Genomic DNA, 17,563 nt, shown 5'->3' with positions numbered 1-17,563 from the left:
TCATACTGATAGAAAAGAAAAAATGATTGTCAGGATCCAGTCTACAGTGGGATGAGTCTCATGGGTGTCTTTAACCTGAAGATTTTCATTCTTTCTTTTCCTTTATATTTTTAAAGTTTAAGCAATGCCCTTGGGGTAACTGCTTTCTCATTGTTGGGACAGAATACCAATGGGACAACTCGATGAATAAAATGTTTTGTCTCACTTGTTTCAGCCCTTCGTATCAGGAAGAGCATAGTGTTGTTTGGTTTATGGTGCCAGGAGAGCTTTGATGGCTCTTCATCAGGCAGGAGACAGGGAGTATAGACAGCTAGACCTGAATTTAGGGGTGTATTTCAAAGTTCTGACCTAAAGTCTCCACAGTCTTCAAAATAGTGCCATAAGCTCGGGAACTAACATTCAAAACCTGAGCCTTTGGGGGACATTGCAGCTTCAAAGTATAGCACACTCACCATCCCCATTTGAGTTTGTCCTGCTTTTCCTTGATAAAGTTTGGGTGACAGGCAGCTAGCACATCTTTGCGGCATCTGTTACTGTACCATTTGATTGGTGTCAGATTGTCCCCTGTAAATGTATCTCTCCATTCATAATTACTAAATTACTAAGAATCTCTTGGCAAAGTGCCTTGTGCCTTTGTGAATATTTATCTCCTCATCAAGCAGCCATCCCTAGTTTTAACATCTATTGATTTTTTTTTAACTGAAAGGTGGCTGCCGCCTTGTGACTTTGTAGTTTCATCACCTCTATTACCTTTCTTAATATCATGAGAACTTCACTTTTTCTTCCAGTTGTTCACTCATTTATGAAAATAAGAACTGACCTTGATTCTCATTGTGTGTAATTGCCTTCATCATCATAAATATTGGTAGCCAGACAACCCTTGTTTGGTCAAGAGATCCTTCATGCTGCCGCTGTCCTTTAGACACACCATAGTCATCCTATCTTCCTACTTTCTGGCACAGTGCAATGTTTTGGAATGGTCTCAGTTTTTACTGTTAGTCCTGGAACCAAGCAGGCCTTTTTACTGCAGGCATGCCACTGTTCACAGGGTACTGGACACAGCTAAGAAACATGTGTACATGTGTGTGTGAACCCATGTGAACGAAACCTACCTGTGTGTTGATACCAGTATCCATCTGTCTACATACATTGAAAGCCATGGATTAATTTTAATTCCTCAGACCCTCCAGGATTTTGCCTTCCACATTGGCTTCCAACAGGGAGAAACTTAGCTCTTCATTTGCTATTTTAACTTGCAGCTCTAAGCAAGCACAAAGTAGGTACAGGACCTCACGTCTTCACCGCTTTAAAAAGCAAACAGCAAATAAAATTTCCTTTGCCCTGTAGTTTTTCTTGCATAAGCCTGAGGACAGGATATCTGAGTGAAACATTGTTTTGTTTTGTTTTGTTTTTTGTGGCCCCTTCACTTTGGTTTCTTGTTTCTTTTGCAGTCAGTGAGACTCTCCCGGTTTTGTTTTTGTTTTTCTTATTAAGAAATTTTCTATTCATTTTACATACCAACCACAGATACTCCCCTCCTCCCTCTTCCTGTCTCCCAGCCTTACCCCCAACCCTCCTTCAAGTCAAGGTCTCCCATGGAGAGTCAGCAGAACCTGGTACATTCAGGTGAGGCAGGTCCAAGCCCTGCACGCTGCACTAAGGCTGCGCAAAGTGTCACACCTAAGGCACTGGGCTCCAAAAAGCTGGCTCATGCTTTTGATGATGATCCCCCAAACAGTTCAAGCTAAACCTATTTAGAGGGCCTAGTCCAGTACCATGGGGGCTCCTCAGCTATTGGTCCACAGTTCATGGGTTTCCACTAGTTTGGCTGGCTGTCTCTATACTTTTTCCCATCATGATCTTGATGTCCCTTGCTTATAGAATCCCTCCTCTCTCTCATCAGTTGGACTCCTGGAGCTTGGCCTGGTGCCCAGCTGTGGATCTCTGCTTGTTTTTATCCCACTTTGAACTTTCTCCCCATTCCTGTTGCCTGTATTAATTTCAGTTTCCCCTGATTCTAAAAGCTGGCATTTCCCTAAGTGTTTGCTCTGTTCTCACATCACTGTGAGATTTAAATCCCATTACCAGCCACCCCCTGTTGGAAACCAGTCCCGGTTCTTTTTGGGTTTCCTTCTTTCTAACTGAGCAAATTCATAAAAATATGTGCCTTTACTTCCTCTTCTTGTTTATACAGAGCAGTAACTTTTTGGTTTGCTTTGATTAACATTATAATATAGCCCATAAGTCATTATGAATAAATTCCTTCTCATAGTATACTATAGTACATATAATATATTTTTGTAATAGCATCTTAGATGAATGTAGTGTAATTTATTAAAAAGCTTTGTTTTATATGAGCATGAAGGTTTTTATGTGTTTTATAATCATAAGTGATGATGTAATGGATAAAGTCATGACGGCGCATTCCTTTATCTCTGGCAAATCCCTAGCTGTAGCATTGCTAAGGAAGAAGGCAGAAGGGAATTGCACATGAACAATTCCATTCTAAAGTGTCATGCCAATCATCAATCATTTGCAATCCAATCACCCAAAAACGAGAGTGACCTCCTATTCTTGACGTCAAGAAAGCAAGCAAGGAGCAGTATATTGGAGGATTTGAATGGAGAAAAGGGAGAGGAAACATGATGGAATTATACCCCCAAAATTAAAAAAAAAAACAACAACAATTCTTTGAAAGATTAAAACAAGAAAGGTAGTAAAAAAACAGAAGACCAAACCAAGTGTGGCTTTTACAATATTTCTGCTCCATCTTCTGTGATTTTTCTGTGAGGTTTACATATAAGGGTTATATTGTAGATATATCTGTTGAGGTTGGGGACCCCACAGTTCCTTATTCTTTTGATAAATGTGGATCTCTCTAATAGTCTTTATCATTGAAAATGGGAGCTTCTTTGAGAGAAGGATTGGGAGCTATACGTACTTATCTGTGGGCATAAAGATAAGCATTGCAAAATTATGTTGATTTAGGATAGTGACAGCAGTAGCTTCTCCTCTCAGGAACAGACCTAGCTTGGAAAAAAGGGAATAAAAAAATCAAGTTTTAACAAAACTTCAGTGAAAATGTTTGTCAAGTTTTCATTTGAACTTGCCTTTACTGCTCTGGAATACATGGCAATTCATGATTGTTTAGTATCAGTACCTCTCCTTTTTGATGTCTACCTCCACAGGACAACATTAAGAGCTACGGACCTTATAGCCGATTGCTTTGTGTATTTATCACTTCTTACACCAATATTGTACCAATGTTAGTCTTTTCAAGAATTGAGTGCCTTATGTGGTCTCTTTCTGATAAGCTGTATGCCAAGGGAAATGAATAGAAAATATTCCAAGGTCTGATACTGGGAACGTTTTCCCCCTATCACAGAGCCTGTCCCCTGAAACCATTCCTCAGGGTGACTCTCAAGCAGTGTGCTTGATAATTGATTTATCATTAAGAAAATATGTCCCTCCGAGGGCCTACAGCAGGCTTCTGAACTTCTGTCCCACTTTCAATATACCCCACTGATGAGGAAGCAGAGGGAGAGATAACAGCCTTGTCATGAGATAAATTCTTCTGCTACCACTGGGTGGATCAGCTCTGGGTCTGACCAACCTGAGGTCAGCTCTCTAGATGGGACCCGGTGAGGAAATGTGGGTTTCAGCGTGGTGTCATTTTTATTAAGTGTCTTTGTCTTCAGGGGCAAACTTCAGTGCCTTTTAGATAAATTGCTTCCGTCTTTGACAGTGACAGTGACAATATTTCCAAGCTTCACATATCCAAGATCCAAATGACAGGACAAATTGCACATTAGAATTGCTTGGTAAGTGCAAGATAGGATGTAAAAATCTCATCTATCTGCCTTACTGAAACAAGTTAATAGAACATAGATAGAATAAGCAAATTTGTCACTTAAACATGTAATTGTGAGGCACATGCTGTGGTTAACAGAAGAACTTCACACACACACACACACACACACACACACACACACACACACACTTCATTGTAGTTAAAATAGAACTTAATTATTCCTGGATATCAAGTCACATTTAATTTGCTACCCCTATAGTATACATTTTACAAAGATACTATATCTCTCAGTAAAGTTCCCATGAATCTGTTTTTAGGTTTTGTCAGTGGAACCCATGAAAATGTTGAAGCTATAAAATATTGCTCAAAATTTGTGAGTGACCTTTGGAAAAATTACTGAAATATTACTTAACAAGGGCTTGATCATAAATATGCTATAGATAAATATGCACTTGAGAAAATTTATTGCTGTTAGCATTGTTGGTACTGTTAAAAACAGTTTCCTGACTAAGTAGACAAATACCTTAAGGAATAGTACCAGACCTACCTTTCTTATGAATATTGTTTTGCTTCACTTAAGCATTACTGACTTAGATGCTAGTCACAATCAAAAAATACCCACACAGCAACCTAATGCTTAACTAAATAACTGGCCACTATAGTGCAGTCAAACTCTGTATATAGACTCTCCACCATTTCAGAGTGACTCATAGAAATTAGATCACATGCTGAGTTACAGGGGACATTCTTCTGCAAGTTGGGAGACAGACCCAAGTGCTACTTCTGTTCACTGGTGGACCCTGAAGCATCTGTTGACTTCTCATTGGAAATGGGTGACTTAGTTTAGATCAGTAGTTTTCACCATATTCATTGACAGATACACATTTTCTATCATATATCCTATGCTTTGAACTGTTTCCTTGCCCCTCAAGCCTCAACATGTAAATGAAATTTATTATTTGCTAAATTATATATAGGCATGTCACAGGAAAGATACTGTCAGCAAACACTTTTTAAAAGACTTTTTGGAACATTAAAAATAATGAAGAGTTTGATTATTCCCTTCACTATTTTGCTGAGTTACTCTGGGATTCAGAAAGACTAAATGGAAGTTCCTCTTAGGAGGGTTAGATTCCTAAACCAGTCAAGGCACTCCAGAGAGGGTTGCTGGGAGCCTGCTGGGTGGGTGCCTATTGATAGGTTGACCTGCTGTCTGAAGGGATCATCCTTGTGAGGACAGATAGAATGCAGCTGATAGCGGCAAGAGATTTGAATCTTACTGTCTAAACTTAACTCCTGGCCCCCATCTAGTTTGGACAAATTGCTTCATTTCTCTGAAGTCCCCTAGTGTATAAAAACAATGTCATAATATTCCTTACATAATGCAGAGTCATGATCTGTATGAACATTTCACCAAGCACCTTGTATAAAGGAAGCCCTGGGTGACTGTCACTACTCCAATTCCAATTGCTGTGGCTACTTTGGGGTCTCAGGATTCAGGAATTACAAGAATGGTCTTCACTCATCATTCTTCTAGAATCTTCCATACTTGTTATTTTGTAGACAAAAATTTCATAGTTTTCACTATGAATGTCATTATCATTTAATACTGCCTTTATAAATTAGAGCACATGATACATGTCCATCACTAGCAGATCTGTTTGCCGTTTGGGCTGTAAAATGATTGGCCTGAGGATGACAATCCTCACAGGGTCCAGTGGAGTTCTGCTCCTCTTTGACCAGCAAAAAAAGAGAAGATTCAAGCTGAGTTCATAAATAATCCCCGTTTTCTCATTCTCCATTCTCTGAAGTATGCCAGTGGAAATCAATGTGAGAGCAAAGGAGTTTCACTGTGGCCTTTGACCCATGGTTAACAGTGGCTCTTGTTTTTCTCATCTTCTGTCTTGTAACCCAAAGGCAATGAGGCTGTCCAGCTATGTTTTCTCTGCCTTCTGTTCCTACCATGCTATTTTATAGCTATTTTATATTAGCCAGAGAAAGGCAGTCTCCTATAGAGCACAAAAGAAGAGCAAGATCTTTCATATCCCAAGAGAAGCTTCTAGGGAGCTTTTGTTCTTGATGGGCCATTTATTTTTTAAGAACTCCAGAAGTACACTGGACTTATGCCCAGGTTATAATATTCATGTATAGGACTCATACAGTTTGGAAGGCTGAAAATTCCTTGGTTGCCAGGCTGTGTGAATTCTAACAGTATTATCCTTCCATCATGCATCCTTGTTCGGGGCTAAGGTCACTACTGTTCACAGCTTGTCCCATCTAGAGAGAAGTGGGGCAGGTTCTAAGCAGCATGAGGTATGGACTGGCCTCCAGGAAGGAGGAATGGTGTTGGCTGAAATGAGGATAGACCTCAGGAACCAGGGCTTGTTTAACCATAGCTGAGCAAGAATGGTTATTCATGAATGGAGAGCTGGTGGGCGGGTTGGACAGCTCATTCTTGGGAAGGAGAGGTTTCAAGGACAAGGGCTCTGTGGAGACGCTGTCAGCACTACAGACACTCTTTGGGTCCCTCACACACACAGCCTGTGTACTGTCATGTATTGTGAATGTCCTCAGATAGTCTCTTCAGTTGGGTTGTACAAAGCTTGCTGACACTCTCTGCAGATACCCATTTGAGGTGTGAGTTTATGCCATTAAGTGACACATGAGGACAAGTTTTCCTTTCTCTGCCATTTGTTTATTGCTCTTAGAATGATTCATTTACACTCAGTTTTTTACCCCATGCCTGTCTCTCTGACCACAGAAGAGATTCCAGTGTTTATGGACTGAGGCTAGCTTTTAATCCTCAGGAAGGCTGCTGTTCTTGTCATCTTACAAGTCTCTTTATTTATCTCCCCTGGAAGGTAAAGAACTAAAAAGAAAAAGTCTGTATACAAGTTTGGACAGATTTAGTGACCAGTTTTGAAAGTTGGAATTTTTTGTAACTCAATGGCCCCAGAAGATTGTACGTCTCATTGACAGGGCTGAGAAGGAACCCATTCATCAAGGAAACATTCATCTCTTTCATACATCACCTCTCTCGCATCACCTGCATCCGACACTGTTTACAGTTGTGTTGGTGGTAGAAATCGTGCAGTAGCACACTAAGCTTTGTGTTCTCAATGCCATGTAGCAGAGAGGATGGCAAGCCTCCCATGGAAGGTATCTAGGGCATGGAATGTTCTCTCTCTATAGATTTAGAGCAAGCCCCTGTGACACTGCTGATGTAGATGTATACACCTGCAATACTCCATGCTCTAGGGTTTCTGTTTGCCAATACCTAGCTACTTCTTGACCCAGTATACACAGGGCATGTGGCTATATACATACTTGTTAGCCCCAGTGGAGAGAATAAGACCACTACCACAATTGGAGCCAAATTTGAAGCAAGCTTGGTTTTTGTTAGGGTGCCCCCAAGAGCTGGCCAGTGACTGTCTCCTAAGTCAGGTTAAAGAGAGCAGCTCTGGGGTTGGAGATTTAGCTCAGTGGTAGAGTGCTTGCCTAGCAAGCGCAAGGCCCTGGGTTTGCCCCCCCCCCCAATAAAAAGAGAGAGCAGCCCAAAATCCATCTATTTGGCTCCTTTTAAGGAGTAAAATCACTAGTAGTTGCAAAGCAGGTTTACAGAAGACAGACAATGGGGCAATAAGGAAATGCAGAAAAAAAAATCTCAAAAGACAAGTCACCATGTGATTAGGAAGGGTTCAGAGAGGGTCTGGGAGGGTCAGGGAGGGCCAGCGTATTCTCAAAAACAGGTCAAGGTCATGGTTTAGGAAAGGCCAGGTTCCAGGAAACAGAGAACTCAGCCCTTACAGTAAATCAAAACTTACTTTTTATAATACACATAATGGCCCCTGCCTTTAAAATGGTGTCAAACAGGTTCCTCACAGTGTCATTGAATTTTGGCCACTTTGAGAAAATGAGTTTATTTTTTAATTCTTTAAATTAACAGACTGTACATCTTCACAGGGTCCAGGAGGAATGTTTTGTACATTTCTACATTGAGTAACTATCAGATATTTATAAATATTCTAGCTATTTAATATTTATCATTTCTTCATAATAAGAATATTCAAAATCTTATCTTTTAGCTATTTTGAGCTATCTGATACAATGCATTTGACTGCAGTCACTCCTCTATATAGTAGTATATGGAATATTTGATTTATTCTATCTGGCTGTCACTTTGGACACTTTAACCAGGCCCCTACAACTCTCCAAGCTTCTGCTTATGATTATCCTGCTCTCTATTTCTGTAATTTTAGCCTTTTAAGATTCCACATTCTTGCTGTTTATGAGACTTGCAAAAATAAGAATACCATCTTTATTTTTAAAATGCCTGGATGTATATGAATCTGGACAAGAGTTCCTTTACAAAAGTGCCTGACAATTGAATCCTGTTAGTCATTTGGAAAGGTTGATGTCATCTTAGATGCCAGTGACAAAGATAATGAAAACATGGAGGGACAGCACCAACAAATGGGGATGTCAGTCATCTGATAGTAAAATGATCAATGGAAAATCAGACTCTTCTATGTCTAGTTCTTCACAGATCACTAAGCTGTTGCTCACACCCCACAGATTTTATGTACAAAGTGTGTTCCTAGGACTACCATCTGAATTATTCTGGGTACATCTCCTGTCTGTATCTAAGTTCTGCACTTTAAACAGAGTTAGTAATAATAATATCCCAAATCAACATCCAGAAGCAGGTGTGATGGCACATCCTCAATCCCAGCACTGGGAATGTAGAGGTAGGTACGTCTCTTTGAATTCAAGGCCAGTCTGGTCTACCTAACAAGTTCAAGGCACTCTGGAACTACATATTGAGACCCTGTTGAAAAGAAAAATCCCATCCTAGCCCACGGAGTTGTCAATGAATTTGATAAATTTGTTGCTTTTACCGTCACATGTGATACAAACATCCTTTGTAACTCTTTAGTTCACTTGGGTTTTGATTTTGCTGTGGATATATATGTAAGTGATGACTTAAGACCTTTAACACATACTATTTAGTGGCTCCTTTTTTGTCACTGGTGAGAGTAGACAATAATTTAACCTGAATAGATTCTACCTATGTGTCATCTCAATGCTTTAAAATTCCCTTTTATCTATAGATAATTAAGTAGCTTTTATTAGATGAAGTTTTTTATTTTACTTATTTATATTCTATGTATGAGTGCTCTGCATGTATACATGCTCTGTATGTCAAAAGAAGGCCTCAGATCCTATTATAGATGATCATGAGCCACCATGTGATTGCTGGGAATTGAACTCAGGACCTCTGGAAGAACAGCAGCTAGTGCTTTTAACCCCTGAGCCATCTCTCTAGCCCCAAGTAGCTTTTATTATTATCCCATCAAAACCTTCGAGTTTCTAATCTCTGATTCATTCTTCTCTAAATACACTTCCAAAATAAAAGTATTTTCCTTAAAAATCTTTACCTTATGAATAATAAACATAAGGAGAGTTACATTTTTTTCTTAGCTGGCTGTCCGAATTTTACTACTAGGAAATTGCTTTTGATTTCAGTGAGTCATCTACAGCTTTTAATGAAGTTTTTGAAAATGTACCTTTTAATTTTCTTGCAGTTGGATTCTCTGTATAACTTTTAGAAAGGTGTGTGTGTGTGTGTGTGTGTGTGTGTGTGTGTGTGTATAAATGATAGCAAACTAAAAGCAGATCAAAAGAATTCTCCTTCCTCCAGACTATCTTTCTTTCATCAAATGTAAAATGATTATTTCTAGTTTCAGTGAATAGGATGAATGTATTTTCTCTTTAGGCACCCAAACTGTTTTTTTTAAAATACATACAACATGAAAATGACCATCTTAAACCATTGTTTCATAATATTTTTATCGATTATTTGGGAATTTCACATCATGCACCTCGAACACACTCACTTCCCAGTCCTCCCAGGTCTGCCTCCTACCTTTTTGGACCCCCCCTCCCCCCACTGTAAGGATTTGATCCTTAATTATGTCATCAGCCTTCGCTGGCTTCCCAGCCTAAAAAGAGGGTGAGCCCTTTGTGGGCTCTCTATCCCCTCTCCTCTCTGCTCCTTCCTCCCGTTGGCTCCCCTCTCTCCCTCCCCCCATTTTGTGTCTGTCTCTGTCGTGTCCCCCCCCCCCCCCCCCCCCGCCAATAAAGCTCTAAAAAGGTAACCATGGCTATGATTCTTTTAATCAGCACGCTGCGGGTGGCGACCAGCCAGGAGGGGCAGCGCGCCGCGGAATAACTAACACCCGCTACATTCCCCAAAAAAAGGAAGAAGAAGAAACAAAAAACAAATAAAACAACAAAAAGCCAAGTCTGATTTGTGTTGTCCATATATTCATGGGAGTCAAACTCTCAGTGGCCAGTCTCTTAAAGAAAAGTGAGTCCTTCCTGATCCCCATCCCCACAAGAAACCATCAGTTGTGGAGAGCTAGACTTCAGCATCCTTATCACAATTTTTAAGAGTTCCCTTCGATGGATCTTAAGCATGTTTTGAGTACACACGTCAGTAGTATTAATTCAGGCAAATGTTCTAGCACCTTCACCGCCACTGAGCAATGTAACTCCCCAGGCTTGTAAGACAAAAAGCTCAGGACCTCTCAAGCAAGAGCCCATTGCTGTGTTGCACAACCCCGTCTCCCACCACTTTCGTTTCTGTCTCTGTGATTTTCACTGTTTTAATATAAGATAAATCACAGTGTTTATCTATTTCAAGACTGGTTTGTTCTATTGAACACTAACATTCTCAGAGTTTATCCATGTGGTAGCATATGTAAGAACTTCCCTTGGGACTAAATACTATTCCGTTGTGTGTATTCACTTGAATGACTCTTTCCACATTTTATCTCTAAGGCAGAATGGGTTCTTCGATCATGAGCATACAAATAATCTCATTAAAATCCTGCTATTTGCTCTTTTGAAAAGAAGAATGAATGAGTCATATGAATCAAAATATGTGTTAACTTTTTGATGAACCTCCATAGTGTTTGATAGAGGTTGAATATATTAATGATTAAAGGCCAGTCCTCTGGTTGGCTCTGTTGGACATGACAGTACTTTGGAGAAGGTGGGAATTAGTAGGGACGTGAGATATTTCTCATGTGAGCACTTTTATAGTTCTTGAGAGAAGGTTGTAAAAGGCTCAACCTTAGCTGTTTCTACCCCCCTTGTCTTTTCTGCTCCTGATCAGCATCTGACCTCTTCATTGTAGTTGGACTTTTTCGTTGGGACTGCTGGCTCCCCAGTAATGACATGGAGAATTATTATTAATTATAAAATCTCAGCTGATAGCTTGGGCTTGTCTTTAGTTAGCTCTTATAACTTAAATTAAGCCATTTCTATTAATCTATGTGCTGCCCCAAGGCTCATTTACCTCATCTATATACTGCCCATGTTGCTTTTTCTGTGTCTGGCTGGTGACTCCTTGCCTTCTTCTTTCCAGCATCCTATGTTCCTGAAAATCCTGCCTAGCTATTGGCCATTCAACCTTTTATTAAACCAATCAGAATGACAAATCTTCACAGTGTATAGAGAAATATTCCACAACACTTCCTTTTATATGATACTCTGCCCAGATACGCCTATCAGGTGCCCTTACCAGAGGCCAATCAATGCTCCCCTGCCCCTATCCCCACCCTGTATCACCATTTTGTACTTTAAACTCCCAAACTTTGGGCTAGGGCAACCTCCTTTATATGTGAATAGGCTGGGCTGGGCATCCTCCCTTGTTTCCTTCCTGATGGGATGAAACACTCTGACCAAAAACAACTTAGGGTAGGAAAGGATTTATTGGCTTACAATTCCAGGTCACAGTGCATCATTGAGGGACATCAAGGCAGGAGCTCAAGCAACAATTTAAAGCAGAAGCCATGGAGGAATTCTGTTTGCTGGTTCATTTGCTGGCTTATGCTTATCTGTCCTTTGTCTATAGACTTGGGACTGGGACTGCCTGTTCAGGGAACAGACTCATCCCAGAGTGACCTGGGCCCTTCTATATCAATTAATAATCAAAATAACCCCCAAACATGCCCATAAGCTAAACTAATTCAGGCAATCCATCAATTGAGACCTCTCTCAGGTGACTCTGGACTGTGTCAAGTTGACACAGGTATTTTACTTCCTGATGAAAAACTGCCAAAGGCATTAGTTTCAGTACTGTTTTAAATCCTCCAAAATGGCATAAGGACTATTTCTTTTCTTGCCAACACCTGTAATCATCCATTCCTTTGGTGACAGTCATAGTAATGTGTTTGAAGTATTAATAGTATCTCCTTGCAATTCTGATTATATTTCTCAAATAATTAGTGTCCAAGTTAAGTTTCAATTGCTGTAATAGAAGTCCATGACCAAAAGCAACTTGAGGATGAAAGGATTTATTTGGCTTACATATCCTAAGGACATGTAAGGAACTCAAGGTGAGAACTCAGGGCAGGAACCTTGAGGCAAGAACTGAAGTTGAGGCCATGGAGGAATGCTACTTACTAGCTTGCTCTTCCTGGCTTGCTGGTTTTGCTTTCTTATACCCTCTTGGACCATTTGTCTGGGAGTGAGACTGCCCACAAAGGGCTGGGAGCTTCCACATGTATTATCAATCAAAAAAAAAAAATGCCCAGCAAGCTAATTTAATAGGGGCATTAATTTCCAAATGAGGTTCACTTTTCTTAGACTCTAGCTTGTGTCAAGTTGATGAAAAACCAACAGTTAGCAATGCTGAACATCTTTTCACATGCTAGGGGACATGTGTCCATCTTCTGCATTCAAAAGTTTGTGAAAGTTCTATGTCTTAGTCTCCTGAGTGCTGGGATTGAAGATGTGCACTGCCAGGCCCAGCAAGACTACTTTTTAAAAGGCAAATGCTTGTTTCAGAGAGAACCAGTACACAAAAGGTTACACTACAATCCCATTTTTGTGTTCTAAAGTTTTTGTATATAGTCCCTGTGGTCCCACTAGCATAGCCATTGACTTGGAGCCATTGTGCCAAATGTCAGCTCTCAGTTCTATCCCCTTTCCATGAATCTTTTTCTAGGATCCCCTTTCTCACATTCATCGTGTTTAGATCTCCATGTCTAAGTTTAAACCCAATTTCACACAATTTTGCACTGTTAACTAACCACTGTAGGGGTGTGTGTGTGTGTGTGTGTTAACTCTTTGGGGGCCTGCCACTCAGCTTCCAAATAAATACATGGAGACTTATTCTTACTTATGAATGCCTGCCTTAGCTTGGCTTATTTCCAGCCAGCTTTTCTTAACTAAAATTATCCCATCTACCTTTTGCCTCTGGGCTTTTATCTTTCTCTATTCTATATACCTCTCTTTCCTTCTTATTCTGAGTCTGGTTGCATGGCTTGGTGGCTCATCCCTGGTGTCCTCCTCTCTTCTTCCCTTTCTCTCTTTTCTCCCTCTTCTCTCTGCCTCTTTATTCTCTCTGCCTGCCAGCCCTACCTGTTTCTCTCTCCTGCCTAGCTATTGGCCGTTCAGCTCTTTATTAGACCAATCAGGAGTTTTAGATAGGCAAAGCAACACAGCTTTACAGAGTTAAACAAATGTAACATAGAAGAATACAACACACCTTTGCATCATTAAACAAATATTCCACAGCATAAAGGAATATAAAACATCTTTACTATTCCACAACAAACCACTTAGTTTCATTCTTTTAATGTCTACATTGTAGTGGCAACAGTTCTACCCATTCTGATGAGAAAAACCATACTATATACCTCTTGGGAGATTATGAACAAGGGCACATGGGATCAGAGGACAACTAGGGGAAGTCAGTTCTCTCCTGCCATCATGTAGGTTCAGGGACTGAACTAGTCTTCAGGCTTGGCCGAAAGTGCCTTTATGAGCTAAAACCCTTTGCCTTCCCCAAGGTTTTTAAAAAAGACAGTATCTGAATCCTTTGGCATTATTTTTCCTCCTTTTAATAATGCCTACCTAGCTATTTGATAACCTTGCATTAGTCTCCCCTAATCTCTCAGCTACAGTCTCATAACCAGATGCCCATCATTTCACAAACTATTTAGGTTGAAAAATAGCTAGGCATTATCTTACTTTCAAAACTTCTCATTGGAAGGGGGAAATGATGCTTCAGGCTGTAATTTGGACAGAACACTCTTTTGTCTCTTTGGTATTTGCTGGAAGCAAGCAGCATAAAGGAAATCAGAAATGGAAGGATTTGGGGAAAGGATCCAGTGGAGAGATAAGCTTCATAAAGGCTTTGTTTTGCTGATGTACCGGCCTCCTGATTTCCTGTTGTCCTTGAGCACTCACATTTCCAATTTGATTGAAAGTAAACTTCTAGTGACCTATGATTTCAAAGAAATGCCAAATTAAAGATCATCATCATTGGTCACTTTTAATTTAAAAGGGGTTTGAAAGAACGAAGGAGTTCTCCTGGTATTAGATTTTAAAAATCCAACTCTGTTTAAAGAGTTTTGATGCATTTGCCCCAGAGGAAACTTACTAGGAAGGAAAGGAAGAAATCCTGCTTCTCTGGGGTCAAGGAGTATGCACACCTCCCTGGTGGCCCTGCCACTTCAGTGTGTATCATGGCTCTTGTCTCTCAGCCTATCAGAATGAGTGCAGTTCTGACCTCCCCCTTTGCTTCCTATCTCTCATCTGCAGGTCACCTATCTGGGGAAAGTCTCCACCACAGGCATGCAGTTTTTATCTGGCTGCACCGAGAAGCCAGTCATTGAGCTCTGGAAGAAACACACACTGGCCCGAGAAGACGTTTTTCCAGCCAACGCCCTCCTAGAGATCCGTCCATTCCAAGTGTGGCTTCATCACCTTGACCACAAGGGTGAGGCAACGGTGCACATGGATACCTTCCAGGTAGCTCGCATTGCCTACTGCACAGCTGACCACAATGTGAGCCCCAACATCTTCGCCTGGGTGTACAGAGAGATCAATGATGACCTGTCTTACCAGATGGACTGCCATGCTGTGCAATGTGAGAGCAAGCTGGAGGCCAAGAAGCTGGCACATGCCATGATGGAGGCCTTCAGGAAGACTTTCCACAGTATGAAGAGTGATGGGCGGATCCACAGGAGCAGCTCCTCTGAAGAGGCTTCCCAGGAATTAGAATCTGATGATGGCTGAAGGAATTTGAGATGTTACAGGGAAGGCAGCAATTGGGCAAGGAATTTCAGAAGATAGATGCATTTGCAATGATTCAAATTTGGTATGAAAAGACTGCCAAAACTATTGGCTGACCATGCTTTTTAAATTCAGAAGAGCAATTCTAAATCTAAAGAAATGTATCATTAATTATGTGACACTGAAATCTGCTGCTGTGACCATGAGGAGAGTGGGTGTATGGGCGGGGAAGAAGGTTCCAGACTGTCTGCTCGGTTTTTTTCTCCTATTCCAACACTTCCTGGTGGGAGATCTCCACGACTATTTTCACCATTCTCAGGCAAATGCTCTCGGGCTATAGTCTGATGGACTGTTCTAATCTGCCTTATGAAATCCAACAAGAATGTTAGAGGCATATCTGTGATCCCTAGGCTGGTGGGTGGTGTGGGGAGGTGATGCTGGTGTGGAGGTCGCAGGATGGAAGGGACATGTCCAGTCCAGGTGACTGACTGATTGCTCCTCTCTCTTGGCATGTTTGCAGACACTCTCCTCAGTACTGGTGAATCAGCAGAGCTTGGATTGAGCTTTACAACTAACAGCACGCTAGATGGCAGTTAATTCGCAGTTAAAGCTAATGCTTTGATTTACGTGAGCATATCAAGTAGTAACCTCCTATTGTATTTACTTCATCTATTTTCTTAGAATCCTTGCAACTAATGATCATGTTCCTCCTTCTGCCCCACCATGTTCTTTCTCCTTTCAGTCTCCCCAAAAGGGATGGAAGCTCAACACATTGCAGGACTCCAACAGGGAAGAAAATAAATTAATTCAATAAACTGTCAGCAGACCTACCGGAAGTCTCAGACATCAGAAACCCTAGAACAAAAGGAGAATGGGTGGCCCAAGTCTATAGAGGTTGTCCTTATTAAGTCCTGATATATAGTAACTTACTTGGTTAAGTCCCATTGGATGACTCCTTCATGGGAAGTTTAAATTCTGACATGACATTGCCTGGGAAGTCTTGCTCCATCCTTCAACCTTGAACTCATGTAGGGAATGAGTGAAATCAAGTCAGTTTGCCCATGTCTATCTGGAAACCTAAAGGGAAATGTGACCTTGTTGTCCTGAAGTCAGTAATATCTTAGAGTCAGAATAACCCCTTTGACTATCAGTTCTGAAGAGAAATTATCATTGATAGCTTGAGATCTCTCAATTTCAAGATCTTTGCATATCATAATCATGGAAAGTATTTGTTAAAATATACACATTTAAGATGAATAGACACATTAAGAGGGCACATGAGCCACCTTTTCAAGTGATATTGCTCTTTTAAAGGGTGTGTTTTATTTCTGGTGATGCTAAGGGCAACGGGGTACCTTAGAAGCCTTAAGTGAAAGCTAATATAATCCAGACAGCAATGGTGTTGGTATTTTAGTCTGTGTACCCATGTGTCCATGTATGTGTTTGTGTGTGTGTATGTCCCCTGTGTGGGTCCAGTTTCAAGGCATGTACAATAAGCATGGAGTCGTTTGGTGAGGACTCACCTCCTGAAGATATGCTTGTTGCTTTATGACAACTGTAAACTATTCTTTAGATAAATGCATTCACTCTTTAATAAAAATATGTTTGTGTTAATAAAGCCAGGATGTTTCATACTTTATATGAATTTCCCTTTTTTAAGGAATGGAAATTTGACATGTAAAATAAATAAAACTTGTTAAACAGGGCAATTTTATCTTGTTTTTTAATTGATCATACATAGGACATTCCTTGTATTTTGAGATCTTTTTCAATTTGTTTTTCACATAGATGACTGCCCCTTAATTGAGACAATAATGTTACTAATATTATATTGACCTTGCTTAATGTGATGGACTTATTTCAGAGAAGAATGTTTCCAAACATTTTGCAAATAATTGCTGTTTAAAACCCTCTGTTCATCTTTTGTAGAGCCTATCCTGAAATCCTGAAAGGTAAGCCTAGAATGATTCCTTTGGAGAATAGATAAAAATATCTCTCCAGGCCATGATCTCTTAGAATGGCCACGTATTAATAAACTGGCTGTGAAGAAATAAATAAATAATAAATAAACTGTCCTTCTTGGAATCAGTAATGAACAGAAAGGCTTTGAAGGAGATAATGTGGGTGCCTGCTGAACAGACGGACTCAAGTGTTGGTTACTCCCTAATTCTGATTGAAATGACACTTCTCTAGAGTTGAAGTTCTCCCGATTTCAGGTTCACACTCTTGTCCTTGAATTTAAAAGAAGCAAAAGAGTGAAGAAGGGGAGGAAGGGGGAGATAGTAGAGAAAGGGTGAAAGGAAAAAGGAAGTAAAGTGGACAGGAGAGTAAGAATAAGAAGGAAAGACCCGAGCCATCACATCTCAAAATGATGTCGCCTTCCTTGCTCAGATGTGTACGAGGTTATTTATACAAAAGATTTTTGCTAGAAATCTGTTTTGAGGACAAAGAATGGCATGCTCTGTGACTAGCTTGGCTAATATCAGCTTGAGGATTCTAGGTGGAAGATGTGTAAGTAATTGAAAGATAAATTTGTAATGTTTTCTTTGAATAAACTTAGAAAGTCTTCTAGACAGCCAGTTGTCACTCCTCTAAAAGGGAGGACCTGCCTTTCATCCTGTTTTAACTGTGTCCAGTCTCCTTCTGTACTACAGTCTCTGT

At 40.4% G+C, this 17,563-nt stretch overlaps 1 protein-coding gene across 6 annotated transcripts in view; it reads left to right on the top strand.

Moving 5' to 3' along the window:
• Pid1 (phosphotyrosine interaction domain containing 1) overlaps nucleotides 1-16,611 on the top strand; it is a 261,901-nt gene extending 245,290 nt beyond the window's left edge. For all 6 annotated transcript variants that reach the window (XM_076549422.1, XM_016002693.3, XM_042259713.2 and 3 more), the window contains one exon: nucleotides 14,429-16,611. In XM_076549422.1, the coding sequence (XP_076405537.1) occupies nucleotides 14,429-14,905 (477 nt within the window). In that variant the 3' untranslated portion in view covers nucleotides 14,906-16,611. The remainder of the gene's footprint in view (nucleotides 1-14,428) is intronic.
• Nucleotides 16,612-17,563: the final 952 nt, after the last annotated feature.

Source organism: Peromyscus maniculatus, chromosome 13 (assembly GCF_049852395.1).
Source record: "Peromyscus maniculatus bairdii isolate BWxNUB_F1_BW_parent chromosome 13, HU_Pman_BW_mat_3.1, whole genome shotgun sequence".
Lineage (NCBI taxonomy): Eukaryota > Metazoa > Chordata > Mammalia > Rodentia > Cricetidae > Peromyscus > Peromyscus maniculatus.
The sequence above is the reverse complement of the archived record's forward strand: the minus strand, read 5'-3'. Positions and strand labels throughout refer to the sequence as shown.